This window comes from Zootoca vivipara, chromosome 1 (genome assembly GCF_963506605.1).
Source record: "Zootoca vivipara chromosome 1, rZooViv1.1, whole genome shotgun sequence".
In the NCBI taxonomy this organism is placed as follows: Eukaryota; Metazoa; Chordata; class Lepidosauria; order Squamata; family Lacertidae; genus Zootoca; species Zootoca vivipara.
In genome coordinates, this window is record NC_083276.1 from 18,643,559 (window position 1) to 18,670,414 (window position 26,856).

The 26,856-nt window shown below is 41.7% G+C and overlaps 1 protein-coding gene across 4 annotated transcripts in view; it reads right to left on the reverse strand.

The window, feature by feature from the left end:
• Positions 1–2,585: 2,585 nt before the first annotated feature.
• Positions 2,586–26,856, reverse strand: part of VRK1 (VRK serine/threonine kinase 1) — a 39,636-nt gene continuing 15,365 nt past the window's right edge. For 3 of the 4 annotated variants that reach the window (XM_035106459.2, XM_035106450.2, XM_035106440.2), the window contains exons 6-13: positions 24,111–24,219; positions 23,885–23,977; positions 20,281–20,413; positions 19,323–19,443; positions 17,406–17,464; positions 16,324–16,502; positions 7,390–7,501; positions 6,949–7,114 (exon numbers count right to left, since the gene is read on the reverse strand). In XM_035106459.2, the coding sequence (XP_034962350.1) occupies positions 7,026–7,114; positions 7,390–7,501; positions 16,324–16,502; positions 17,406–17,464; positions 19,323–19,443; positions 20,281–20,413; positions 23,885–23,977; positions 24,111–24,219 (895 nt within the window). In that variant the 3' untranslated portion in view covers positions 6,949–7,025. Of the gene's footprint in view, positions 2,948–6,948; positions 7,115–7,389; positions 7,502–16,323; positions 16,503–17,405; positions 17,465–19,322; positions 19,444–20,280; positions 20,414–23,884; positions 23,978–24,110; positions 24,220–26,856 lie in introns of those variants that run through there. The other variant, XM_035106469.2, reaches the window with a different exon arrangement.

Sequence of the window (26,856 nt, forward strand, 5' to 3'; positions counted from 1 at the left end):
GTGTTTATTGGGACTTACTCCCAGGTACATATGCATGGGATTACAAACTAAGCCTGTGGACTCTCTGGCCACATCTGCACCGTATATTTAAAGGACTATTATACCTCTTTAACAATCATGGCTTTCCTGCAAAGAATTCTGGGGACCATAGTTTGCTAAGCCTTAGCTGCCAAGTTATCCCTTTTTTTAAAGGGATTTTCCCTTATGCTGAATAGGCTTCCTTGCGAGAAAAGGGAAAACTTGGCAGCTATGGCTAAGGATGCAGAGATTTGGTAGGGAACGCTGTTCCCCACACAGAGCTACAGTTCCCAGAGTGGTTTAATGATCAATCCCTCCTCCCAAGGAACTGTAGCTCTGTGATCTACTAAAAGCTCTCAGGACCCCCAGCCAACCATCGTTCCCAGGGTTCTTTGGGGGAAACCACGACTGCTTAAAGTGGTATAATAGTGCTTTAGACATGTGGTGAGAATTTAGCCTCTATGTGTTTCCCACTCAGAGCAATGTGGAAGGCACCCCTTCCAAAATTTCTACTGAAATCTGGCATTGCGAGAGCTGCAAACACAAGCACTGGCTGCCATATATTGGCTTTTTGCTTTAATAGCCTTTTAACCAACTTTCTTAATGGACTGAATACAATTTAGATATGGAACTTGGCTAAAACGTAGTTTCAATTGGCTATTAAAATTTAAGAGCCAACTAAGACAGCTAATTACAAAAGAGAGAGAGAAAGAAAGAAAAAGAGCTCCAGTGATAATGCTAAGCAGAATTAGTAATAGCAAATGACAGTCTGTCTAGTCTTATTCCCAAAGGGAAGCGGAATTCTTAACTGAGAAGTCAAGCAGACAATGTGAAACCCCCTCCCCACCACCACCACCAAAAATGCCCCCCCCCTTATATTAGTGGTATTATGGCATCCCAAATCTGGCAGCTTCTTGGGGCAAACCATGTTAGCATATCGGCAGGGGTGCGCTGCCAAAGCTATTCAATTCTGGGCTGTCAGAGTCTTAAGAGATTATATATACACACACTCATTTAAGAATTATTACTGGGGGAACGGGAGCAGAGAGAAAATGAAACCATCAAACCAGCAGAGTATTTGGGGTGTGTGTGTGTTTTTAAGAGAGAGGGAGGGAAAGGACAGAACCCAACTCCTTATGCCTATAATTAAATCAAAGTCTCCCCTCCAGATATTTTAGATTAGAGAGGGAGGGGACCAAAGTACACAAGGATCTGCCTACTGAATGTTTTGGCACCAAGAGGTGTTGTACGCTTCATTATCAATACCCTCATTACACCATCAGCTGAAGTACATACAGTACTGGTTCTCCTGTGAAGATTTATCATGTATGGTGGCTACTTTGAAAGGGGTGGGGAGGTGGGGAGAGAGAAGATGGGGGAGGGGGGAACCCCACGTAGGTAGTGGAGTCTTTAACATTCCCGACTCAAGTGTCTCCCTGCTGTGCCTGTAAATGTCAGTCCGGTTTTTTCACGGCTGTGCGCACAGATTAGAAACAGCAGGAGAGCTCGGGAGTATGACTACAATACCGGTAAGGACTCTTGTCTTCGTGGCAGTGCTCAAGTGATTCTTGGAATGCAGGACCCTGCTGTTTTCTAATATTTACACACAACTGGAGTCATCAAGAGCAGTAAATGCAGTCTATAAGGAAGCTTGCTTCCTTTGTGTAAGGGACTTTACATTCAAATCAGGACGCCCCCCAAGCGCTGCCACCCTCCTTCTGCTCCCTCCCACCCTACAGACAACAGGATAGGGCAATACTTTTTAACCATGTCGTCATAGCAATGCACTTCCTATCTTCTCCCTGGTTCTTTAAAGCACCAGGCAGCAGTTCCGAAGGAAAGCCTCTCCCTAATGTTGCAGGTTTTCATTGAGCGAACCAACTTCTTGCTTTCTAAAAATAGTAACAATTGCCTTATCTCTCTCCTTCTCTCCACTCTTGGATCTGAGGACATCCATTTTTGGAACCTTCCCTTGGTCAGTTCTGCCATCCTCAAGTCACTCCAAGCCCTGCTCCCAAATGTCAGTCCTCACTTATTCTCTTGCTGCCCCTTCGGCCTGGGACTGCTTCTCAGAGACACTTTCGTGCAAACAAGCTCCATTAATTCTTTCAGCTCTGTTCCTGGACCTCGACCTTAGGATGAACAAATACCAAACTGGACCAAACTATAGTGCCTGGGACTGAAATGACTGCATATCCTTCCTGTTTGTTCTGGCCTTGGTCTGCTCCCCACCCCACGAACGTCTTCTGTGGCTTAAACTGTAAACTCCTTCGGCAAAGATTTGTCAAAGCTGCTGCTAGTATAGCTCCAGCCATGTAAGTATGTACATCGGGGCAGGGAACCTTTCTGAGACTGTGTGCTGCATTCCCACCTGAGTAATCTTCCAGGGGCACATAAGTTACCCTAAATAAATGTATATTGCCAGTCTTTTCTTGAGCTAGCAACTGCAATCGCACCCCAGTCGGAAGCACATTTATCTTGCATGTACAGCACCTGGATCCCAACGCAACTTGCACCCAAACACGCTTCTACTTCAGCCTCAGGTTTCATTTAAACAGAGACCAGAATTGTGACTTTATTTTTATTCAAGTTTGACATAAACTAAACAGTTAAACGAGCAAGTGCAAAAACAGCCATTCAAGATTTTTTGAAAATTTCTGTACTAGTAATAAACTGTACATAAAAGCTTAAAATACCCCCTTTCCAGTTTCAGCTACATAATGCAGTGCCGCATTATGACTGCCTATAGGCTAAACACATACAGAAAAAGGGGAAAGCCCATGATTACTGGGAAAAGAATAGTAACTAGTAAAAAGCAGCAAGCACTCATCATTTAGACTTTCCTATTTCTGGGTCCTCTTCCTGGGGGTCAAGGTTTTCTTGGCTTTGGGAGGGGTCTTCAGTGCCTTGGGTTTCGTGGCTCCTGCCTCTACAAAAACAATTTAGAGATTAGAAATATTCACTATGGTAAGGTGGTCAGGATATAATCAGAACGTTTTATATTAACAAAGGAAAATCCACGTGAATTTGCCACTGATTTAGACCAGACATTTGGAAAGGGAACCCAACCTGCTCACATCAGCTTTAGGACACTCTTGAACCCCACAAAATTAATTTATAGCAGTAAAAGTTGTAGAAGCAGTTTATAGTATTTCAAGCTATACAAACTATCTAGTTTGAAATGGCAGCCTATGGGCAGTACCTAGTCCTCTACGCGATTTCATCTGGCCCCTGTTAAGATTCCTGGAGAGTGATCCCTGTGTGTCTACATTGCCAAAGGAGAGGACTATGCGAGGCAGCTCTTAGGCACACAATGGGTCCTTTCCTCTATTCCTGAGTCCAGTGGTTAGCAGGGATGCTTGGGGAGCATTCACTTGTTACAGTCCTGACACCAAGAGCATTTCCCCAAGCATCCACATGAGCTGCCGAGGCCTGGGGGTTAGGGAGGGGAAGGATAAAAAGGTGGGAAAGAACGCATAGAGTCTCTTCCAACTCTATGATTCTATGAGTGTGGTGGAGTCTCCTTCTTTGGAGGTCTTTCAGCAGAGGCTTGACAGGCATATGTCAAGAATGCTTTGATGGTGTTTCCTGCTTGGCAGGGGGTTGGACTGGATGGCCCTTGTGGTGTCTTCCAACTCTATGATTCTATGAAATACATTCCAGCTTCAAGTGAGGAGGGAGGTGCCTCAGGTTAGCCCCCTATCTTTGCATGAACCCCAACCTCTAAAATGAATACTTTCCATGTATGCTCCTGTACTGTAATATTGGCAATAACAATGTAATTTCATGTAGAATGGTCTCACAGCAGATCCACAGCCAGGGACCTGCAGCTGTATACATAGGTGTTCACACACAAAAAGTTCTTTATTTGCTGTTGTTGCAGCACCCCTTACCTCCCAGCTGCTCGTCTTATGTCTTCAGAGACCAATAAAAATACCCCACAACTGTTTAGAAATCTGAGTTGCATGTAGGGCAGGGAGAAAAGAGGTGTTTGGCTAACGGCAATGAATCCTCAATATATATTTGCAAGCGTGTAAGTCCCTCTGTGAGAAACTGATGCTCCAGTGCGGGAAATACATTTTTGGGTAAAGCAAGGGCTGTTTGGACAGTGGTGCCTTAGCAGGTAAAGAAGGAGCGTAGGTGATTCTTGCATTGGTTGTTCTCGCTGATATTCCATTGTCTAAATCACTTTAAAAACACAGAGATCTCTCCCCTTGCCTGCTGTCAGATCTGATCTGTGTATTCCAAGACTTTTCAGGACACAAATATGACTGCAAATGAGATCCATGTGCCAGTTAAGTAGAGTGCAGTCAGTTCTCCATTCTGCTACTCCTATCACCCTTATATCCAAACTTGCTCAAAAATGAGCAAATCAGCTTCACATCCAACAGTGAAAGTAAAACAAAGGGAAATGAATTGGGGCAATTTAATATTCCTAAAGGGGACACAGAAGGCAAGGTCCAGAAACAACTAATGTTTCTCAGTACAAAAAAAGATAAAGAAGCATACAAGCACTCATGCAGCTTTAACTAGGGAGTAGTAGGCAAACATCTCTAGTATCTAGTAAGAGCTGGAACAGTCTCCCTTGGAAGGCTGTGGACTCTCCTTCCTTGGAGGTTTTTAAGGGAAGGTTGGGTGGCCATCTGTCATGGATGCTTTAGCTGAGATTCCTGCATTGCAGGGGCTTGGACTAGATGACCCTTGGAATCTCTTCCAACTCTACAATTCTACGATCTCAGCTATTTATTATGTTTTTATATGTGCTGTAAGCTACCCAGAGTGGCTGGGGAAACCCAGCCAGATGGGTGGGGTATAAATATTAAAACTGTTGTTGTTGTTGTTGTTGTTGTTGTTGTTGTTGTTGTTGTATATAAATAATAAAACCGTTGTTGTTGTTGTTGTTGTTGCTGCTGCTGCTGTTGTTGTATTAACACATAAAACATGCACTAGGAAAAGTAAAAACCTTGTACTTCCCACTAACAAGCTCACATATTAATAGCAAACTCATTATCCTGATGTTGGGTCCTCATGTCGCCAAAAGGACACCATCCACACAAAATTAGGATACATCAGCAGGCTTGGAGGAACTCCAAGGTGTGCAGAAGTACAAATAATAATAATAAACTGGGGGATCTCAAATGCAGGAGCCCAGTGATGACTGACTTTGCTCAGTAGACAAGGAATGCCAACTGGCTCTTAGGAGGGAGGGAATGGAAATTCAGGGAAAAGCAAAATGGAACACAGCATCCTGGAATAAGGATGGCTGGACCTGAGAAGGAGCACCACACACTTTTATGCTGAAATTCCCACTGCAACCTCAGACATTTGAAAAGGATACATGGGAGAAATGCCAGCCATATTTCAAGAAATTTAAAACAGGAGGTGGGGTACCAAGACCAATTCTCAACACCACATGATTGGTTTGTTACTGGGAACAGAAAATAAAGAAACTGCATCTGTGCAAAGTTGTATTACTGGAGAAACACCATGGAAAATATACATAATATGGCTGGAAACACTGAGAGATTAGCCAACAGCTTAACAGGAAAAAACAGACCAGATAGTGTGTGGGGTCTCTGACTGAAGAAGGCGCATAATGGATTAGAGGCCTTGAACACTGAGGGCCCAATTCAGCCTTGAAAAACGGAATGGCGCTGAAAGAATGTGCGCTCAGTGGCATAGAAATGGAACACTTGCAAGTTAACACTTCAGTGCCGGGCCAACTGGATGCTAGCCGCTGCTGAGAAAGCTACATGCCTATGTTTCGCAGCCCAAACAACTTCGCTCCACACACTTTTCTTCCAGTTAGGCTCCAATTCAAAGTGTTGGTGCTAACCTTTAAAGCCCTAAACGGCTTCGGGCCAGTATACCTGAAGGAGCGTCTCCACCCCCATCGTTCAGCCCCGGACACTGAGGTCCAGCGTCCTGCTGGCGGTTCCCTCACTGCGAGAAGTGAGGTTACAGGGAACCAGACAGAGGGCCTTTGCAGCAGTAGCGCCCTCCCTGTGGAACACCCTCCCATCAGATGTCAAGGAAATATACAACTATCTGACTTTTAGAAGACATCTGAAGGCAACCCTGTTTAAGGAAGTTTTTAATGTTTGATGTTATTAATATTCTGTTGGGAGCCACTCAGAATGGCTGGGGAAACCCTGCCAGATGGGCAGGCTATAAATAATATATTATTATTATTATTATTATTATTATTATTATTATTATTATTATTATTATTATTCCACCAACAGGGATCCACTGCAGAAAAGGCCCATTCTCATGTTGCCACCCTATGGAGGAGGCACACGAGGAAGGACCTCAGACAATCATTGCAGAGTCTGGGTCAGTTGATATGGGGACTGAGGAATTCCATTCCTCTGAAGTACCTCCGCCACCCCAAAAATAACCATGCAGAAAGTTTTTGAAAGCTTTTTTAAAAAATCCACTTCTCTGATTCCCCCCTCCCCCAAGTAAGCTAAACAATCAACAACTTAATTATAACAGCTTCATGTTTAACAGGTTTAACAGGTGACAGATTCATTTTAAAGCTGGGTTTCCCTCTTAACACGTTTCCACATGTTAACAAAAGCTCAAAATAAAAAAAAAATAAAAGTTCCAAACAATTTTTTTTTTAAAAAAAACAAACATACACAAAAACCAAGCAATGGATTTCATCCATCCCAGAGCAGGCCATACCAGGCTAGATAAGCATAACAGACTGGGTGGAAGTCGAGTCCTTTGAGTTATGCATACACCATGCATCTTCACTTGGAAATAGCATCACCTGCACCGATGCCTGTCTCTTAAGGACAGGCTCAGCGGCGGAAGGTGTGTGGGCTCCAACATCTAACCTCTGGCATTTCTTGCTAAACAGATATTGGGTGGCAGGGGCTGGCAAATCTTGCTTTCAAAAGTTCTGCTGGTCTGCTGGTAAGCTACCAATTATGCCGAAGCACCACCAAGGTTCTTTTTCAGTCTATCTGGATAACTCCCTTTTCTTAAAGTAGCTCCACTCACTGTTGAATACGGCGGCTGCGGCGGCTGCTGCTAGCCTCTGGCTGTAACCTGCTGTGACGAATTGGTCCTGGGGAGCGAGCACTTCCTGACAGTGAATTGGACAAGATAGGGGAGGATGAAAATGAGAACAGAGAGGAAAATAAAAGGCGGGGAAAGGGGCTAGGGACTACAACCAACCACAACCATCCGCTTTATATGTTGGGCCAAAAGCATATTTCGCATTTGCTGCAGATAAGACAGCTGACAACCTTACATTCTCCAGGTTGCCTAGTATAAAAGAGTAGCATTTATTGCAAAACTTGATTTTTTTTATTTTTAGCAAAATGAAAAATCTATGACAAATACCAACGGGGTACTTACTAGAGGTAGCACGTCTTCTTCTTTTGATGTTTTTCGCATCTTCTACAGCTGTTTCGTTGTTGTCTTCATCAGTAGAGGCCGGCTCTGAGGCAGCAACTGGTTTTCTTTTCGTCTATCCCCGAACAAAACAAAACAACAAAGCCGCACTTTATACAAAGCAGAAAAGTGCATGCAGACAAGTTAAATCACAAAATGATAGTGCACTGTAGTAAACTGTTTGGCATTTTCTCCATCTTTGCCCTTGTGTGAGTAACCAGATCAAAAGCCCATAAGAGGAATAGTATTTTGTCATAATTAACACACCATGGTTTTCATTCCCTTATTTTGAAAGGTTTTTGTTTTTGTTTAAATGAGGTTCCTATGCAAACCCATAGTCTGTTGGAGAACAAGGTTATAGTTGCAATCATGAGGTATAATACATCAAATGCTGGATCATTAAAATGCATGTGGATTGCATTCAGAGACAAGGGCATTCCCCCAGCCACAGACTAGAAAATGAACTTTGTGTGATTCCTTAGTAACTGTGCCCAAATATTTATTTTAAAGTTTCTTGTCTTTGAGATCACAGGGAACAAACTACACATTTTTTTTACAATATGTGGACAGCATCAGCTAGGAATGCACAAGAAATTTGATTTTTGCAAATTGCTATACAAAATGAGCAGATCTGCACCTCTCGGACCAATACAGTATGTGCAATGGAACTTTGCTATGCACCTGATTTCACATTTCTCCAATTAGTTCTTGGTTAATTCAAAGTATGTGTTAAGGACACATTTTGAGAGAAAATGCATACATTTAATATTTTTAAGGATTTCTTTCTTTTTTTCTTTTTAAATGCAAATTAATGCAGAAAGAGAACTTAATCATGTGGGGAACATGTTCAAGTGACACGGATCAGAGACAGATTCCCTCCTTCCTCATCATGGGAACTGAGCCTGAAAAAAATGTCTCTCCTTTATCTCTGCAGCCCCCACCCCACCCCCGTGCCACATCACCCTATGGGAAGACCTGGTTCTCAACCAAAGATACATCAGGTTAGACATATTCTAAAAACAACAGAGCATGGAAAATATTTTAAAATAAATCGGGTATCTCTCTTTTCCCAATCTTTTTGCAATGAATGTCGACAAGCCAGTACGTTTTGCCAGACACACAAACACATCTTCGCCCATAAGCATAAAAATAACTGCGAAAGTTCAGCCTGCTTTTGGGGGGGTAAGTTTGACAAACGTGTAGCTTTACTGAAATAGCTGCTGAAGTGGTTGCAACCTCACATAGCTGATGAGAGAAGGGGAGAGTGCATTACATCTTTCCAAAGTGTTGCTTCATGATTACCATCTAAACCCTGCTGGGCTGAACAGATTGGTTCGATAATTACATACAATAACTGCAGTGGGCAGGTAACCCTCAGCTGGCACAGGGCAGCTCCCCTGTGAGAACTTCCATATGCAAACTGCACTGATGGAGTGCATTAGGTACATCTTTCCTGCCGGTGCACAGGCCTGATTAACGCCAACCAAGACTCCAAGGTTAGCATGTCAGCAGATTTGTGATGCATTAGGCAGGAATAAACACAGACACTTTTGTTCGTTCTGACCAAAATTAAGGAGGAATATTTCACCACTGTATTGCTTTTATATTCAGGATATAAACGCATTCCTCCTGGTTGCACCGAGGAGAGATTTTTAAAAGGCTCATTGCGGAAACAGATATCCAATACTTCCCACACAAAAAGCAAAAGGACATTTATCTTGTTTCCAAGCTTATTCAATAAAAAAGGGATTTCTTAATCTCGATGCAGGTGAGTTACATGGCAAGAGAAGTCAGGCATCATTCTCTGACAGAGGCAACACCCATGTTTGATGCAGAGCGCAAGGCAAACTATGAATCACTAATTCATATTTATTTCACTTCAAATGTTTCCTAACAGTTATCGAGTGCCATCAATGGGCCCATCACTGAGGATAAGACATGCCCCACGGCTTGAGTAGTTTACAGGAACAATAATGGATGCTTTCACTGCACCACAATGAGGATAACTTCTCTTTCAGCAGGAGCTAACGGAACCCATGCAAATATTAAAGTAACATCATCCATTACATATGAAAGTGAATTAGATTCAAGCCAAGTTGGGAACAATGTCTCATTAATAAATCGCAGAACTAGAATCATTTTAAAATTTATAGTAGAGGAGAAAATGTAGATCTCTTAGCGCGAAAGAATTTCAATTAAGGTAGGCAGCAGATGTTTCACAATACTGGCCATTCTGATATGTCATATATACCCTAGCACAAACTGGATTAAAGTTCACCCAACAGTTTAACATTTGAGAAGCCTACCATGCTATATGTATACTTACTCAGGATGCATGTCCCACTGTGATCAGTGGAGCTTACTCCCTAGTAAGTGTGTTTAGGATGCAAATTATGAAATAGCAGAAGAGGAGTCTACACATATAAATATAGTTCTCGAATGAATTTCGTTTTTAGGAAGGGAGAACAACAGCTCATCTCAGAGTTGTCTGAGGTCCAATTAATACGCAAGACTGTCTCATCTTCTAACCAAAGTTAGATTGAAAGTGCTTATTAACTTTATTAACTTCACACACTCCTCCCTCTTCCAATCTAGCAATAGGTCCAACTTTGGGTTTGGAGCCAACTATGCTTAGCATAAAACAGTGCCATGCAAGGAAGCCTGAGCTGATACTTTTAGAAGCCACTTTGACACTCAGGTAAAGGTAAAGGGACCCCTGACTGTTAGGTCCAGTCACGGACAACTCTGGGGTTGCGGCGCTCATCTCGCTTTACTGGCCGAGGGAACCAGCGTACAGCTTCCGGGTCATGTGGCCAGCATAACTAAGCCGCTTCTGTTGAATCTGAGCAGCGCACGGAAACACCGTTTACCTTCTACCGTTTACCTTCGGTCTATGAACACAATTGGTTCCGGAAGTCTGTTCATAAACTGAAGCGTTCATAAACTGAAGCGAACTTTCGCATTGAAAGTAATGGAAATCCATTCCAGATGGGTCCGCGGCGTTCGTAAACCGAAAATTAGTAAACCGAGGTGTTCATAAACCAAGGTTCCACTGTACTTGCACTTTGTGCTTTTAAACTGCTAGGTTGGCAGGAGCAGGGACCGAGCAACGGGAGCTCACCCCATCGCAGGGATTCGAACTGCAGACCTTCTGACCGGCAAGCCCTAGGGTCTGTGGTTTAACCCACAGTGCCACCCGCATTCCTTGACACTCAGGATTTGCATGCAATTTGACACCATGTTGAGGAGGCATACAAAGTACTATTTGGTCCAACTGAATTGGATCAATTTTAATTACTACAGCCCACGAATGTCCTTGCAGGAGAGTCTGAGTGACCACTCGTGGCTCATCAGGGGGATTGATGGGACAAGAGGGATTAACATCAAGACTTTGGAACCTTAGCATTATGCGATGTTAGCTGCTTCCAAACACTTTCTCCTCTATTCCAAAAAATTAACCAAAGTCATGCATTACCTAAGATTCCTGCATTGCAGAGGGTTGGACTAGTTGACTCTCAGGGTCCCTTCCAACTCTATAATTCTTTGATTGCTGTTTTTTAAAAGTGCTGTTAGATTTATCAATCCTTCCTTCCCCTGACGCGTATAACACTCTGTCTCTTCTGAAAAGTAGTATTATAACAATAAGCAAAGTGTATTTTTCCACCTATAAATGCTGTTTGACTTGATAATGACAAGTGTTTACCAGAAGTACCTCATAATTCAGAATACCATGATCATTTCTTCAGCTTAACTGAAAGTTATTTTTTACCAGTCAGAAACAGGACAAAACGCTTCTACTTTTGAATTTTTCTTCTAGGAAACTAAGCTTCTGAGAGTTTATCCATGCTTATCTTTTGCCCTGCTCTTTCCAGCCACACGTCCACACTTTAAAGCTCCCTGTCCAAGCACCCTTTTTCTTTGCTCCGGATCTTCCCCCATGAAAACCCACTATTTAAAGCTGAATTGGAACAAATGTTAATTCAGGTTTTTGTGGGGAGGGCTCAAGAGCAAAAGAAAAAAGAAAAAAAAGTGGGGATGCTCAGACATGAAGTTATAAATGGAGACTGTGCCTGGAAAGAGCAGAGAAATGGTGAGTCCCATTCCCCCAGAATGGGAAGTGTAAAAATCAGTGCTGAGCTACGAACAAAATCTTTATCAAGCTGCACTTTGAAATCCAGTCGAAACAACTGCTAAATGCTGAAAGTCCCTTCATACACTGTCCTTTACAAGGATCATGCCGTTCCCACACACCAATCATAAGTAAACTAATGAATCAATTATGAAATGGCTAACACAGCCTGCAGGCATAATACTGTGCTCATGTGATCAGCAGGCTCTTTTAGAATATGAGTTTTCACTCGGAAAAAGAGGTTCTAGTTCTTGGGATGGCAAGGCTACATGCTAAGATGTTGATCCTATTAATTCTCAAAAAGGAGAGCAAGGAAAGAAAAGGTGCAAAGCAAACTATGACCAACTTTTTATTTATAGCTACGACTCTTATTTTTGTAAGTTGGCAACCTGGCAAAGCGTTAATGGAAAGTATTTTTAGCCTAACTTGTTGCATCCTGTTGGTTCTTAACCTCTGAAATGGCATTCTTCTAGATAAGCTATCTGAGTCTGGGACAAATTTATGGAGATGTAAGGTTAATAGTCATGATGGCTGTGTTCTACCTCCAGCACTATTAACTGGGACTGAGAGCTGTGATCACATTATAACTGTACTTTGCCAGCTACACAGTGGTGTCTTCCTGTTTTAGTTTTAATGTCATATGACCTTTTCGATGGCCATCTTGGGAATTTGATGATCTGCACGGTACAAATCTCTAAAAATGAACAAATATTCATCAGCTCTTCAAGAGATTATCTCTATTTTTTAACCCAGTGCTGCTGTGAAGCATGGCACATCTATTCTAAAAAGAGTTAGGAAGAAAAAAAAGTTTTGGATTTGTTTATATATTTATTGTCATTCATTTATTCATTACATTTACATCCTGCATTTTCGAGAGTTTTTCCTCCTCCCCTATTTTTCATCTTCACAACAATCGTGTGAGGTGGGTTAGGCTGGAAGACAGTCACTGGCTCAACATCTGAACCCTGATCGTTAAAATCCTAGTTCAAAACTAACCATTATACTATGAATGGTCGTAGTCCAAAACTAACAGCTAGACTATGAATCCATTCAACTACATTATGTACAATTCTCCCACCCGCTTACAGATACGTTAGCATACCAAACAAGTGAATGCTGATTGGATTCACGATTCCCACCAAGCTAAATGCCAAGATAAACCAATTGAACACTTCTAGAGAGAGTAGAGCTGAGTGCATTAATATATTAATTGGTTCAATTAACTAAAGTGTGGCTTTTTTACCTGAATTGTAAATCAGAGCACTTCCCTTTCAAAGATCCTCAGCACTGAGAACGCTTTTTAAATCTATATACAGCTCTCGATTCAGACAAGGCATTTGAAGATTATCTTTCAGAATACAATTTCCCGGTTTAGGGAAAGGAAAAGCAAACTTACAAATACCATATGGCCATCACCTGTATTTAAAGTCAACTTAGAGGGAAAGATCAACAACATGATCCCAAAGATATTTACTTGGAAGCAAGACCAATTATTTCAGTGCAACTTATAGCTTCAATTAACTAAACATCAATAGGCTAACAACCTGAATCATAGACGAAAATCAATTGCCAGGGTGGGGGTTGAGGGGGATGGAAAGAGAGTCACCAGCTAAGATTAATTCTTGTTTGACTGAGGCTTTATTCTCCAACTGCCTGTTTCAACGCAAGAGCAATCACATCAATTTACACTGAAAGAGACTCAAAAAGTGATGGGTCCCAGATATTTATTTAGGTAGATTTATATCCCGCCCTTCCGTTGCAGGAAAATGATAGTATCAGATGAAACGGATCTTACAGCACTGCTACGAGATGGTCTATGCACAACTGCTGCGCTAGTGCAGCAAAACATCCAGTGCAGTAAGTCAGGCCCATGGAAATCCAAATGCAGTATTTGCTTTCAACATTTTAATGCATTTCATAGAGATGTGCTAGTGTATAGCTTCTGCTATTGTTTGGCTCAGGCAACAGAAGCCAATTGATTGCCTGTCCTTAGCAATATTCCCTTGAAGTCTCTGGAATAATGATTTCTTGTTCCGGAACATACGTTATGTGAACAGAATGGAAAGATAACAGCTTCTTCTCTAAACTATCCATTTTTTTAGTCCACTTCAAATTTCACTCCTCTTTGTTAAAATATGGTTTGACTGAAAGATTAAGAAACTCTAGCTTTAAAAAGCTTTTAAACATATGTTTAAAAGCTTTTAAACATATAGGCTACACCAGTCAACATGTCAAGCACGATCTATTAATTTCAAGTATACTAATGAACATTGTAGACAGTGCTTCCCGGTGACAAGACTTCAACATACAATACTGTTAATTCCACAATTACTGCTATGACTATTCCTATGCAGTGGTACCTCGGTTTAAGTACACAATTGGTTCCGGAAGTCTGTACTTAACCTGGAGCGTACTTAACCTGAAGCGGACTTTCCAATTGAAAGTAATGGAAAGTGGATTAATCCGTTCCAGACGGGTCCACGGAGTACTTAAACTGAAAGTACTCAAACTGAAGCGTACTTAAACCGAGGTATGACTGTACAGTGGTACCTCGACTTACGAAGACGATCCGTTCCACGGCCGTCTTCGTAAGTCGAGGTTTGCGGATGTCGAGGTGCACAGTTGGCACATGAGCAAAGCGCAATTTCTCACTTCTGTGCATTTGCCGACTGCGTGCGCCGGGCCTGCGCGGCGAAAAAACTTCCGGGGTTATCAACTTCGGAAGTTGAAACCTTCGGAAGTCAAAGCATTCAGATGTCGAGGTATGACTGTATATATTTCAAGCTGTATTAGCCGACAAATCAATATTGTTTTGCAGTAAACCCCTGGATGGTTTAGTCCAGTCAAACCTGGCTATTGGATGTGGCGCTCATCTCGCTTCAGGCCGAAGGAGCTGATGTTTGTCCACAGACAGCTTTCAGGGTCATGTGGCCAGCATGACTAAACTGCTTCTGGTGCAATGGGACACCGTGACAGAAACCAGAGCGCACAGAAACACCATTTACCTTCCCACTGCAGCGGTACCTGTTTATCTACTTGCGCTGGTATGCTTTCGAACTGCTAGGTTGGCAGAAGCTGGCAGGGTGTATGGGGTGTTAGAGGAGGAGGAGTACTTCTGGTAGCAGACACATCATGTTCCTTCTGGTGTAGGTTGTTGACTTTTGGTCCCTACCCTGCACTCAGCTCCCACTTGTGGCTCCTAGAAGCTGTCAGCACATGACAGCAGCCACACCCTGAGAAATGGCACATCCGAACCATCTTCCTATTGGCACGTCCCATTGGTTGAAGCATTGCAGTGCTCAGTCTAGTACTATCACTTCATCCTTCTCTTCAGCCAGTTGCTCTGAGCACAGCCATTTGGTGCTAGTACTTTCCTTCTTATCCAGCTTCCTTTTGCGGCTCTTGCTTTCTGGGTCATCAGCATTAGGTGAAAAACCTTCCTCAGTCTCAACTATCAGTACATCACCACCTTGAGCTGTGGATGCTGATTCCTGTATATACACAGCAGACTTCAAATAAATCTTACACTTGAATCATAAATAATGTCATTTCATGACATCTCTGTCAATACATATATTCACTGAAGGTTTTTCCTGTTTATGAATAACAAAGCAGTCAAATGTGCTTTTGCAAAGAGATGGCCTCTAAAAAGGAAAAGAAGGAACTGACCTCTCTTTCTTTCTCTGCCTCTCTCTCTCACACTCACACACTTGTAGATCGAGTTCTGTTCAGAACTACAGGCATTAAAATCAGCATTTATACAGAGTTCATACGAAAAATACTGAAATACACGCATTTGGTGCATCAGTGTTTTACCCATGGGATACAACTAAATAAATATCCATCATAGAAATGTATTACTATGGCAAACCCCAAATCCTACTTCTAATCTTTTTAATTACTGTTCATGAACAGCATTGTGCTAGTACTCAGTAATTATATTCTGATCAAATAGCCTGGTTGCCCAATACCAATCTTATGGATAAAATTCTGATAAGGAAAATATTGGATATTATATAGAAGTAGACTGAATGCTTGGTTTACATGCCATTACAGGAGTAACACATCTGGTGGTTTATCTGTAGAACAGTCTCTCTCACTGTTCAGCTATCATGTCAATTAAAGATTTGATAGCCCAGCAGGGATGGGGAATTTGTAGCCCTCTGGTTGTTGTTGGTCTCCCCACTCTCCTCAGCCAGCCCCAAACAGGACAGTCAACATTCAGAGATCGTGAGAGCTGTAGTCAGCATTATCTGCGGGGCCACGGCTTATCCATACCTGAGCCACACAATGACTTCCTGCATGAAAATTGTATCTGCCATGTTGAAATGCACAAAAAAAGAAAACCTTCTGGGTAGTCAAGCTCCAAAGAGCTTTTTCCTAGCTGTCACATGAGTTCCAAGGAGACTTGGGTGTATGTGTGTTTCTCCACTTCAGCCACTTACACTGTGTGAAGAGGCATTTCAACAGTGGTTTGTGATGTGGCACAGAGGTCTCCATAAAAGAAAAGGGGGGGGGAAACCCTCCCAGTGGCACACGTGCAAGCTCTTGGGAAAGGCTAAAGTAACTCTTTGGACTCAGGCCAGTGACAATAAGATGGAACAAGCCTTTTGCTCATGAAATATAGTCAAGTCTCAAGTGTGCATTTGTTCCCTTTCCTCTTCCAGTCTGGATTTCACCTACGTGACACCCATTTCCAACAGCACTCACTCGCTTTCCAGCTGAAAAGAAGAAGCATTAAATACTGATCTGAATTAAAAAATAAAGACCTTAAGTGCAGGCTTTGCTGGAATGTCTCCATTCTCTGAAACATCCAAGTCCAGTATACCATCATCCTTCTGACCAATGTCCTTGAGACCCCGAAGAAGTATTTCTCGTAACTGCTCGTATGGTGGTTTCTCAGCATAAGTCAGAGACATCACTGTTTCCATGTATTTGGCTATTTCATCTGAAATAAACAATAAGTGTCTGTCTAAGGAGATTGAATTATAACTACAAACACATTCTAAAGCGATTCACCTAGAAAATTCACACAATTCTATGCTACCACTCAGCCATGGCCGCTGTGCAGAATCTGATTTCAAGCGTTTACTCGGAGTAGGGCTTACGTTGAATATCGCCCTTCGTCATGAAAAAGCCATCCTAGCATTTCAGTAAGAAAGCACTACAAACAACCCTGCAATTTTGCTTTGGAAGGAGGCGTTTACAAAATATACTAGTCTTGCTCAGGAGGGCTTATTTAAATGAAAATAGACTTGAGCCCAATGACTTACAGTTTCAAAGTTCAATTCACTCAGGAGTTTTTAAACTTCCCAGAAATTATGTCACGTTTCCCAGTGTTTTAGACATAAAGTGCTTGTTTTGTCTGCAGGCACAAATACACACATCTCTCAAGCAAGCAAAAATTGTCATGATCTGAAAGCCAGACATGTTTCATGTGTGCTGCATGCTATGACTGAAGAATCTGGATCCCTCTGGCATCCCACTGGCAACTCAGATCCCATTGGTGGTCTATGTGTGAACGCTAAACGATCTTAATAGCTGTGAATTTTGCCCCCCTGCATTAAAAAGAAAAAATATTTCCTTGCAAGCCAATCCTTTCAACCTGCAATTTCATGACAACCTTCACTATATTTGCAAAATTCAAAATGTACAAATATGAAGCAAGTTGTTCAAGCGGTCATTTTAACTTTGTTTGGAAAATGAGCACCACAAGCTCTCTAAAAACAAGCAGATCCTGGACACTTTTTGTTTCAACAAAAACCCCATTTGAATTCTTTTTTATAATTCTTGTAATAAAAAATTTACAAAAGTTTCATTATGGGTTAATATGAAATTTGAATCTTCCTACCTGGTTTATCTTTTTTAGAGAAACACTCACTCATCAAGTCTGCAATATTATCTGTATACCTGACAGGGGGGAAAGCAGACAAGTTATGTTTAAGAGATCAGCTGCTAGTATTTTTGGTGAATTTTCTCCCTTGTGTAAATAAGTGTGTATCAACACAATGATGAGAGTAAAAATGGGGCAAATCCCTTAAATTTAAAAAATTATACTTTAGTACTGAATAAAACATCTCATTTTCTAATATAGTACAATCTCATTTAGTAACATTTGCTCAAAATATTCAGGCAATCAAAACTGGGGATGAATGAAAATATTATTGCATTATATTTTTGATGGATGTGTTACTATATCATGAAATTCCCAGAGAATCATGCATGTATATCAAATAGGAAAGCCGGGGCCTTTAATTGGCCCAACCTGTGTTGGGAAAGTAGAGAAAGTCAGAACTTTAAAGCAGAAATAATAGGCAGATTGAAATTACAATGACCAAAGAGGCCGGAAACATTTTCAGAGCTGAGGGCCACATTACCCCAGCGGAATGCTGTGAAGAGGCCCCACGCCAGCAGATCTACTTGCAGAGGATGGAGTTGCAACCACACACTTTGCACAACAGCTAAGCCCCTTTCCCTCCCCACAGATGGTTGAAACAGGACCCAGAGAGCTAGATGAAATCTGGCTGTGGGCTGCAGCTAGCCCACAGGTTCCCCATTCCAGCTATGCAGAGCAGGGAGGGGTGATTCACGAAAGCAAGGGCTGCTAGCTAATGAGGAACACCGTGGTAATGATTCAGCATCTAGGTTATTTCAGGGCAGCTTGTCCAAAAACACATCTGAGCACAACATTAAAAAAAAACTATGGTCATGCTAATCATGTCAGGAATCTGTTGCGAACTAAGAGGGATGTGGGATGAGTAGGTAGTATGTACTCATTGTCTAGAAATTTTCAGCAGTAACAGATTATACTATGCCCTTGTTTGCAGTTTCTGGCAGTTTCAGATGCAGTTTCAGATGTCAAGGAAATAAGCAGCTATCCTAATTTTAAAAGACATCTGAAGGCAGCCCTGTTTAGGGAAGCTTTTAATATTTAATGCTGTATTGTTTTAATATTCAATTGGGAGCCGCCCAGAGCGGGTATAAATAAATAAAGATATTATTATTATTATTATTATTATTATTATTATTATTACCAAGGCCCCACCAGACTGTTGCGAACAACAACAGTAGCAGTGCACAGGTGGGTGCATTTAATGGGATTCCTGAGTTTGGATGGTATGTGCAATGAGAATGATGAAAAGTGGATGGTGAGCTACTTGTTCAACAGCTACGCTTTCCATTTGCTGCATGTTCAGTATGTTCACCTGTCAGGGCTGGCCTGCCCATCAGGCGGTTGCCTCGGCGCAGTAGGCTCCTGTAGGTGGCGGTGCCGCTGTGTGCCTGCTGCTCACTGCTGCCAGATGTTCGGCACCTCCTCCTGCTCCTTTGCCACTGCAGCCATGCACCACTGTCTGGGCCACGCCCCTGCAGCCTGCCTGCTGCTGCACCTCCTTGACCACCACCCAGGGAAGCCTCAGTGTGCTGGCAGAAGCGAGGGACTTTGGAGGAGGGGGGTGATGAGCAGGGGGGGGGATGCTTCAAACAGCAAAATGTCCTGGGCCAGCCCTGTCATCTGTTTTCTTTTATGTAAAATGAGGAATACTCAAAATCAATGTGAATAGCTTATCATATTATTTAAATAAGGGCTTTTCATTCAGTTAGGTGGGTATTGGAAAATAGAGTAATCTCATTCCTTTTGGGTAGTCAAGCCCCAACTATACATCTGACTAATATTTTGAATTTGGGGGCCTCGCTATCAGCCAAGCTGAAAGATTACTATTTTGAATAAGCCAAATTTGTTTTTGAAAATTAAAAATAAGAGTTTTACCTAATTTTTGAGTCTTTGACATAATTGGGGTCTTTCAGGTTGTCTTCCCAAGGGAGTTTACCACAAAGCCAACAGATCATACAATAACCCAGAATTTCCAAGTCACCACGCCTTGATGGAGCTGCAAACAAAACAGAGCATTGAATTCACAATTATGTTTTATAGTCAATTTAAAGATATATAGATGATTTATAGATCAAGCTTGGGAACTATAAAAAAATCCAAAAGAATCCAAAGGGAGCCATCAATATACTGCAACAGGTTTTTTTCAAAACTGATGGACGGGATCTCTTTGGAGTGTGTGGAACATCGGCAAAGATTTGGCATGGTACTATTGGTCACAGGCCTACAGGCGCTCATAGTTCAGGGTCTTCTAAGGGTCATCCAGTGTCATCAGTGAATAGAAAGATGAGGTATGTAGAGTCCCCAGCTGCTGTTCTGCCTGGCTGGAGATCAAATGGTGCAGGGAGAAGAGGTGTGTAATTGATGAGGTTTCTAAGTGGTGTCAGAGATTACAATGGCTGGGATCCAAACAGCTACTTTAGTGGTACCCAAGGATTTGCACCTGTCCAGTGGGGTTTCTTTTAGAAGAGAAAACCCCATGCTGTCTCGCAAATTGCTTTTGAGACTATCCTCAGCAGCATGACAAGAATGGGGAGCCACTCATTGCATTAGCACAAGTCCAAAACCTCATTGGGTTCAACATTTTCAAGATCCTGAACCTAGTAAACTTAGAAGACATGTACTCTGAGGCACAGTGACCCATGCCACACTTCCTGATGGGACCCTTTTTAGTTTAAAATTATTATTATTTTTCACCATTGGTGTCTAAATTAATTCTTGATATGTAAGCGGGCTACCTTAGACCAGTATTTCAACATGGCCACATTTTCAAGCTCATTACCTTGCACAGCAACCACAGGAAAGGTTATGCAAGAAGCAAAGCAGAACTACTTACCCACCCCCTTGTGAGCATCAATACTAGTGAATTCAAGAGTTCCATCATGACACCTCTTGGGATTCTCTTTATAATCTTTGTGGTTGCCTTCTGGACAGTATCGATAGGCGAGGCCATAATCCACCAAGTACACCTATTAAGATTCCAAATGCACAAAGATCAGCTTCATCCAGGAATTTATAAGGACCCTTTTACAATACTTTCAAAAATTCTCTTATCATTCAGACTTCAAATGCTTAGGTTATACTTAAACTAGCATCTACAAATTATTCATTTTAACTTATTGCGTTATTAAAGTAATTTATATACTGTCATTTATATATTTATATACTGTCATTTATATACTTCTAAGCAATGCACATAAACATAAGCCACGCAGAATATAAAACAATAAAAAGTCATCATAAAAAAGAACACTAGCTTCTACTGCCATGCATGTAAAGTTCAGCAAGGAGGTGCCTGTCTAATCTCAGTCAGGAGGGGAGCTCCATAGTTTTGGGCCCACAGCCCTGAACACATGGCTTCTAGCAGTCACGAGCCATGCCACCTGAGCCACAGGGGATCGCCAACAGAGATGTCGCAAAAGATCTGTGATCAAGATGGGATATAAGGGATCAGGTGGTCCTTTGGATACTCTGGACCCATGTTGCTAAAGGCCTTGCGAATTAATACAATAACCTTGAACCTGGCTAGGTAACATATGAGCAGCCGGTGCAAGTTTTTAAGCACCAGGATTATGTGCAGGTTGCAATGGATAAACCAGTGCCCCCAATACCTATCCCAGAAAGCCACCCTTGTCAATTGTATCAAAAGTTGCAGGTGGTTTGAGAAGCAGGAGCAAAAGATGTATCCCCCCGTCCCTCTATCAATCCAGGTCATCTATCAGGGTGATCAAGGTTGGTTCAGTCAAAAATACGAACCTAACCCCAGAATGAAATTGATCTAGCTAGTCCACATCTTTCAGGAATCTCTCCAACTGCTCTGCCACCACTCTCTCCACTACCTTGCCTATGGAGGGGGCATTCATGACTGGGTGTGACTAATCATTGATTCCACGTACTCCAATATAACACAATCCCATTGTGAGATACTTGCTTTTTGTTGTTGTTTAAATAAAGGAAGAAACTTGGCAGGGGGTTGGACTGGATGGCCCTTGTGGTCTCTTCCAACTCTATGATTCTATGACGTTAAAGCAAGTCTACCTATATGCTGTATTTCTATCTAGAGCAGGGATGGGAAGACCATTGGATTAAAACAACCTTGCAAACAAACCCACAAAAGTTAGGTAAAGTAAAGGTAAAGTGACCCCTGACCATTAGGTCCAGTCGTGACCGACTCTGGGGTTGCGCGCTCATCTCGCATTATTGGCCGAGGGAGCCGGCGTATAGCTTCCAGGTCATGTGGCCAGCATGACAAAGCCGCTTCTGGCAAACCAGAGCAGCACATGGAAACGCCGTTTACCTTCCCGCTGTAGCGGTTCCTATTTATCTACTTGCATTTTGACGTGCTTTCGAACTGCTAGGTTGGCAGGAGCTGGGACCAAGCAAAGGGAGCTCACCCCGTCACAGGGATTCGAACCGCCAACCTTCTGATCAGCAAGCCCTAGGCTCAGTGGTTTAACCACAGCGCCACCAAAGTTACTAGCCTGTAAAAAAAAATGCTATCCTGCTGGGGACTGGCACAGGAAACTTGTCCAGGTATCCCCAAACTGCGGCCCTCCAGATGTTTTGGCCTACAACTCCCATGATCCCTAGCTAACAGGACCAGTGGTTGGGGAAGATGGGAATTGTAGTCCAAAACATCTGGAGGGCTGAAGTTTGGGGATGCCTGCTCTTGTCTCTGTATTTCTATGATGGGCATGGAGGAGGGCTCTTTTCTCTTCTGTCAGCCTGCCTGGTTTCTATGGACACAAGGCAGGGAAGGAGCACTCCATCTCTCCTCCAACAGCCTGTTTGCTCACCTGTATGCAATTCTTTGTCACTTGTGGCTACCAGGCTAGGGCTTAAATGCAAGGCTGGGATTCAACTCCCATCATCTCTGGCCGTGCTGGCTGGGGCTGATAGGAGCTGAAGTCCAACAACAACGGGAAAGCCACAGATTCCTGGTCTCTGACCTAGAGCAATCCAATACGAGCTTTAAAAATAAAAGGGGGTGTATTTTAAACTATATAGGTAAATACTATATTGTCTCATAATCCTTGAAAAAGAAACATTTGGTTGGCTGCATGGATCTGACCAAATTGCCCCAGGTGAGCTGGTGGAGACCCGAAGGCTCCGATTTGCATCAAGAAGTCACCAAGATAAGTTTGATCTATAATTTATTTTTAAAACCTATCACGAATGCTCAGTTGTTGTAAGTGCTTTCACTCAATTACAGAAGACTCCTGCTCATTTTTTAACAAACAGACACTACTCCACTCAGATGACAGAGGAATGTTTTGCATCTGTTTTGAGACTCACTAATTGGCATAGTGACTCCAGTCAGTATTAGCGCCATCTTCTTCCCTATACCTTAAATTGAGAAATTCTGCCCTCCCTTCCCCCAATAGGACCAAGAGTTTTCTACCCTCTGGTTGAATACTTAATTTGATAATAAAGGATTTAACAAATTGTTCAACCGTTTTTAATAATTATATTTTCATCCTACCTTTCGGACAAAAATATTGTCTCCCAAAGCAGCTCACATCAATGAAAAATTCAATACAGTCCTGGTGGGAGGCACTGTACATAAATTAAAATGAGACACAGGCCTTGACCTCAGGCTGGCAGACTAAAAAACACAAGACATCCAAGGGAAGGGAAGGGAGGGAATTAGGTAGAGGATGGAGATCAGTTCAGCAATGCCAGAACAGCAGTGAACTTTAAATGGGCATCTTTATTAGATGAGGGCAAGAGCTGATCTTTTCTTGCTGGCACTCCTACTTGGGTATATATATAAAAAAGCAATTGCCCAGTGACATTTAGACCTCTGGCCAGTTTAGTCCATATACATGTGGGTAGCTAGTAAGTGTCACGAATTCATTTGCAAGGCTAGTTGGGCCACTTTAAAAAAAAGTATAACATTCACTTATTCACTCCAAGATAAGCACTCAAACAAGGGGAAATTATGGACTTTGTATGTGCATTTGCCAAACACTAAAGATGTAAAATAATAATAATAATAAAATTAGACAGCTACAGATATTTCTGTAAACCAATTGATTTGAACAATCAACATGTTAAAAATCAGGTTTTCCAAGTAACAGAACACTTATGCTTGATGGATTCCTCAAACAAAGGAAATAAAAAATTGACAAAGCAGACAGGCAAATGTAATTCACCGGTGTACTATATAATTTTAAACTTCCACCCCCAAATAGCTATTTGAAATTCATTTTGTATCGCAAGCATTCTCCTGAATATTATTCAGGGCAGAATAGCCAATTTGATCAACTGCCAGCAAAGTGAATAAAAAATGTACAACATTAACTAGATATAAATGTCAAGCAGAAATATTAATGCTGTACACATTCATAAAGGCAAGATTTCTGCTGAGGTTCACAGCAGCTCCATTAAAAAAACAACAATAGGTTAAACAATGAAGAAAGAAAAAACCTGGAAGTTACCTGATGTGGAGCCTTGTAGCCCAGGAGAAGATTTGAGGCCTTGATGTCTCCATGCACATATTCATGTTCATGAATGTATTCTAAAACATCAAGCTAATAAAGACATAACAGAACAATTTCAGCATATATAAACCACACACAGCAGAGGGCAACTACTCTTTACAAGTTAATTTAAAGCAAAGAAACTACATTAGATAACATTAATAATACTTAATTTTTGACTTACTATTCTCAAGCCCAACAGTAATACTGTTTTGCGGGTAAAGTGCTTTCCTCTCTCTTCAAAAATCTTCTGGAGATCTTTCCCAAATCTGTCCATTACCATAAATCTGTAGCTGGTTTAAGAAAAAGAAAACATAGCCTTTAAGATAATCCATACGAGATACCTTAAAAATATATATACCTTTTTAGTGTAAGTATTTTAAATTTTAGGTTGCTTTCCAGCAAAGAAAAAAAGCCCCAAAGCACAGTACAAAATGAATAAACATGCACATTTAACAACAGAAATTTAATATCTACCATAGATACATTAAATGTATTTATTTAAATTATGTGGCAAAAAAGATAACACACAATCTAAGCAATCTGAGCAATCTAAACAGGAGAACAAATGAACAGTGAAGGACTGTCAGAATAAGACAGCGAGTTTCCTAAGGATGTTTCCTAAGCGAGTTTACTAAGGATGAACAGGGACAAGACTAGGTTCCTGAGGGAGGGTGTTCCAGGGTCTGGTCTCCTGTCCCATGACAGCGGGAGAAAGAGATGTTGGTGGGGCAGAGGTCTGGGCCTCACCAAAATATCTTAGGAGGCAGGCGTGATCGTGTAGAAGCAGATCATCCATAAATACTATGATCTCAAACTGAAAATGTAATTCTTTCAAGCAGTGGAGGTTGATCCATTATAGCCGGTGGGGCACTGCCCCACCAACCTCAATAAGATTCAATTGCAGAAACAGGAAGCAGTTGACTAAATGGAAAGGATAATGCTCTGCGTCAAATGACAAGGTTGGGTCAGGCTGCTTCTCTCTCCTCTTCTACTTTTTTCATTTAATAATTTGATGAATGGTTGTTTCCTACTTTCCATTTCTACCTACTATTCCTAATGAAGGGCCAGTACTTTTATTTAAGACACACATAATTGATATGAAAATAGTTGTATAGTATTTAGGATTCAAATACCCAGAACATTGTATAGAGGGGCATGAAGTGAGACACAGGCAGGGGGCCCCATGGGCGTGTAGCTTGCAAACTGTTATCAAATGCCTGCCTTTCTCTTAACGCCAAGTAAAGGAGGAGGAGAGTACAAGCTGGGTTCACAGGACCAGATAAGGGTGTATGGCATTTGGAATACATGCGTTTTTGTAGTTAAGGAAATAAGGTGTTGGCCTGTTTTTGACTGTATAAAAGTATTGTAATTCCACAATTCTGTGTGCAGGTTGCGAGCTGATTGCACTGCACCATTTACTTAGCATATGCTGAGCAAATAAATCTTGTCGTATCCTGCCTGGCATGTTGCCTCTTTGTGTGGTTCCATTGCTCCTAATACCCGGGTGGGACTTAGGTCCTACACTTCTATATTTTCGAATTGCTCATTTAAAAAACAAAAAACTGAAGAAGTTAAAAAATCATGCTGATGTTGAGCTGCTTTTCCAAAAAAAATGCCAAAAAGGCCCTATAATGCTTGTGAATATTCCATGCTCTGAGAAAAAGATGGCTGTAGAGGAAATAACACATAACTGACTCACTTTTCTTTTGCTTTGGTGCTAATGCCCTGCAATGAAGTCTGAATGCCCTGATCCCACCGAGGACTCTATCTGGTTCACAGCCATTGAAAATGCACTTTTAACAGATTGCTTTAGTTCTTATTGCTTTTGAGCAGCAGGATACGACATTTCAACATTTTATTAAAAATGAAAACACCACCATGGAACCCACAGCACCCACCACCCTTTCGTGGTGGTACTCATAACAAGCTGCTGCTGAAAGCTGCAGAACATTCAAGCAACTATTCCAAAGAAAGGAGTTCTGGTCAGAAACCAGAAAGCAAAATTACGGAAAGCGTGGAGTCCACACGGGAGGGCTTTTGTGACTCACATAGAAATTAGAAACTGTATTAGTTGACTGTGAAAAGTTGCTCCTAGAATCACAGAGATGGAAGGGACCACGAGCATAATCTAGTCCAACCCCCTGCAACGCAGGAATCTCACCCAATGTGGGCCTCAAACAACATGACCCTGAGATTACGAGTCTCATGTTCTAACGACTGAGCTATATGTAAGGGTGTGTCTTCAGAAACCCTTGGTTTTGATTTTTTTTTTTAAAGAGCCACAAAAGATAGAGGGTTATAGACAAATTCAGTCCCTCCCCAAACAAAAGGGCTCTTTGATCATGTAGAATCTTCTGTGAGCTGTCTGAGTGGGTGGTTTTTTAAAAATAAAAAAATGCCCCCTTTCTCCTGCAGCCTCTTGGGCTACTTCCCCAACCCTCTGGAGAAGACTTTGGGAGGTGAAGGAGGTTCCAGAAGGGAAGGGAGAATCAGTTAAAATTGTATTTCCAGCTACTACTCAGTGCTTTTTTTCCTATTAAAAATGTTTAGGGGTACTCTTATTTTCCTACTCATATAGAAATATTGCCCCTCAATGAGGCCAAACTTAGATTCACAAAATGTTTAGGGGTATGCATACCGCTGCGTCCCCCCAGAAAAAAACAACTGCTGCTACTACATTCAAGAGCTTCCCATCAAGTAGAGGGACACAACTGAATACAATTCAGAAAAAAGTTCTAAAATTAATCTAAGAATGCCTTTTGCATGTATCTGTCCATACATATTTCCAGTAACATTGATCTGTTCATCAGTAACATTAATTTAACTGTTAGTACAGGTTTAATTCTCTATATAGAGTTTATTCTCACATGGCAATACCTCCGATATTTTCACATTGATGAACTTTTAAGTCTGAATGCTGACATAAC